This window comes from Neolamprologus brichardi, chromosome 16, assembly GCF_056152115.1.
Source record: "Neolamprologus brichardi isolate AB-2024 chromosome 16, ASM5615211v1, whole genome shotgun sequence".
NCBI classification, from domain to species: domain Eukaryota; kingdom Metazoa; phylum Chordata; class Actinopteri; order Cichliformes; family Cichlidae; genus Neolamprologus; species Neolamprologus brichardi.
Window position 1 is genome coordinate 34,841,330 of NC_142119.1, and position 2,854 is coordinate 34,844,183.

General features: G+C 41.8%; 1 protein-coding gene across 1 annotated transcript; it reads left to right on the plus strand.

The window, feature by feature from the left end:
* On the plus strand, positions 1 to 2,854 carry dbi (diazepam binding inhibitor (GABA receptor modulator, acyl-CoA binding protein)). The gene is made up of 4 exons (XM_006806438.3): positions 1 to 117; positions 1,616 to 1,733; positions 1,958 to 2,020; positions 2,538 to 2,854. Exons 1-4 carry the CDS (start codon positions 103 to 105, stop codon positions 2,609 to 2,611), a joined length of 270 nt encoding a protein of 89 aa, XP_006806501.2. The 5' UTR covers positions 1 to 102; the 3' UTR covers positions 2,612 to 2,854.

The following is a 2,854-nucleotide window of genomic DNA, read 5'->3' on the forward strand; positions in this document are numbered from 1 at the left end:
CGTCATCCAGTGACCGACCTATTAGCCAATAGGAAGGAGGGGGTGAAGGAGGAAATTGTTTGACAGTCAAGTCCCCGGCTTGTGTTTGTCTACTAACCGAGCATGGCTGAGCTCCAGGTCTGTATAAAAGAATTTAATTACTGGTTTATATTCCGCCGCCTTCTGTTAAGGGAGACCGTTAGCTGATGTAGCGGGTTAGCTGCAGGCCGTGTGTCCTGGAGTGAAAGCATCTCAGACAGCTGTGTGGAGCCTTTGTTCAGCGACTCGTTAGCAGCTACAGAGCAGCTCATGCAGCCCGAGGGCGCAGAAAAAGTCAGCGTGTAACAATGGCTGCGGGGAGCGATTGTTTCTTCATGTCTGTAGTGTTTGTGCAGGAAGCGGATATGGAGTATGACTTCAGAAAAATCACCCCACTGGGCATTTATGACGTCTTCTTCAGTCTGCCCTTCAGCCCACTTAGCAAAGAATGGAGCAGCTCTAATGTCGCAATTATGTGAGCAAACTGAGCAAAGGCAAACGTGATGTAAGCTCGAGTATAACGATTCTTTATTGCACCGATTACTTGCGAGTTATAAAACAGCTGTTCACTGTCTGGTTGGACTAGACTGAGTTTACTTTTATGCAGAGGAAGTGAAGGATTTCCTAAATGTCATTTATAAACATCCCAGTTTTCTTTTGAACACAATAACAAATTATTTCAGAAAAAAATGACTAGGTCAGCCCACAAAAACGGACCTTTCTATTAACCCATAGCACAGAACATTGGTGTTCACTGATGTGCTTTGTAATACTCAAATCAAGTTAAATTGGACATGAAGCACCACGTGCTCTCGAAACTGTGTAACCATAACTCAGGGAAAACAGCGAGACTAAAGGGGTCACTTTTGTATTTCCCCAAGCTGTAACAATCAGTTTTATCTACAGAATTTAAGGATTCAGAATCAGAATACTTTATTGATCCTTAGGAGAAATTATATACAGTCGACTTCCTCTCTCTCTTAAGCAGTAAGCGGTTCTTTGGTTTGGCTAGCTGCACTGACACAGGAAAATCCACCTGTTAGCCGTGATTTTTGGTTTTGTAAAGCTTTATAAATGAAAACTGTGCCGAGGAGGAAGGCTCTGGGGTAAATTACCCTTCATGCATGAAAGAGTTTTATCTTCTATTTACTCGCAGTATTAAAAACGTCATGGGCAATCTGGAGTAAGATTGCACATACTGGAAACACATCCTTCGAGATTAAGCTAGAGCCCTTTTGGTCATAGAGATGTTTTGTGAGAGAAGGGCGGTGTACAACCCCAAACAACCCCACTCCCACAGTGAAACACTTTGATGGTCTTATGCTGTGGGGATGGACCTGGTAGAATCTCTTCCAGGCAGAAGGAATCAAGCAGTCAGCAGCAAACTGGGCCCGGACAGTCGCTTTGGTCTCAGCACAAGAGGGCTAATCATTTTGACTCTGGTACATTTAGTTTTTCTGTCTGTGTGCAAATTAAAATAGTATAAGCATCCAGTGGAAAAGCTGTGATAAGAAGTTCTTCCTCTTCCAGCTGGGAGGAAAAAAATCGACCTTTTGCACGTAGCACTGTCCCAACGTTGTCGTCCTGTCTTCTGCAGACTAAGTTTGATGAAGCAGCAGCTGAGGTCAAGCAGCTGAAGGCGAAGCCGACCGACGAGGAGATGTTGCAGATCTACTCGCTGTTCAAGCAGGCCACCGTGGGCGACGTGAACACACGTGAGAGATTTCAAATTCAAGATTTCACTTTCAGATTCCCACATAAATGTAAATATTCTAGATAATTATCAGTAGTGTTTCTTATGTTTTTGTGTTGCAATGTAATGCAGCCCTTTGCTCTGCACTGAAGACGCTGGGCCTTAATGAATGTGTCCTATATTTATTTGACCTGCGTTACACGGGATTCCACTAAATTGTTTAATTTGCTTTGTTTGTCTTTGAAGCTCGTCCAGGGATGTTTGATTTCACTGGGAAAGCTAAATGGGATGCCTGGGAGAAGCAGAAGGGTGAGTGAGAATGGAGGTGGTGGCTACAGCTATATCCAGCTGTAATTCTAAAAAACATGAACTAATATAAATAAACCTAAAATAAATTGTAAGTTTATTTATATTCATTAATTAAAAATGAATTACAAATTTGTTAATTTTTTGTTTTCTTGTTGTCATTTATTATTTTACTAATTTTACAATTTCAGTACATTTTATTGCATAAAGGCTGAATAAGTTGATGTTACCTTAAACATAAAGGATGATTTCCTCAGAGTTAGGAGTGCAGCTCATTTGGGCTGGTGTGTTCCTCATCGTTTGTAGTAAATTGGATTATTGCATGTTGTACTCGGCTGCATGCAGCCCCCTTTCAGGACTGTATGAGTTGTTGTAGTGTTGAGTTTGTTAAGCAGGGCTTTGAGTCCTCATGTCAACAAACTATGAAAAAGTCTCTGAAAGTAAAAGCAGGACTAGCTTGTTCATTAAGTCGGTCTGTCTTTTTTTTCCCTCCATAACACATTTTTAATCTGTCTGTCAGGTAAGAGCAATGAGAACGCCATGAACGAGTACATCAGCCTGGTGGAGGAGCTAAAGCAGAAATATGGAATATAATGCTGCGTGATGACAACCAACTGGCTCCAGTCTCCATCCCTGCACCATTAAAACGCCTTAAAACTCAACAAGTGTGTCCGTAAGCAGCTCACATGAACACCTGGTGGACGGCTTCTAGTCCTAGAGACTGACCCAAGCAGCTGCTGATGGACACATTTAAACTGTGTATATATCAGGTTTCAGTATTCAAGTGTTTCTGCAGAAGGTCCTGTCATTTCAATAAAAACTAATCTGAAAATGTGA

What these genes read in the sequence shown, in the direction of transcription:
- dbi (XM_006806438.3), top strand. An exon ending in CGTGGGCGACGTGAACACAC is followed by an intron (nt 1,734 to 1,957) that starts GTGAGAGATTTC and finishes TTGTCTTTGAAG; the next exon opens with CTCGTCCAGGGATGTTTGAT. An exon ending in TGCCTGGGAGAAGCAGAAGG is followed by an intron (nt 2,021 to 2,537) that starts GTGAGTGAGAAT and finishes TCTGTCTGTCAG; the next exon opens with GTAAGAGCAATGAGAACGCC.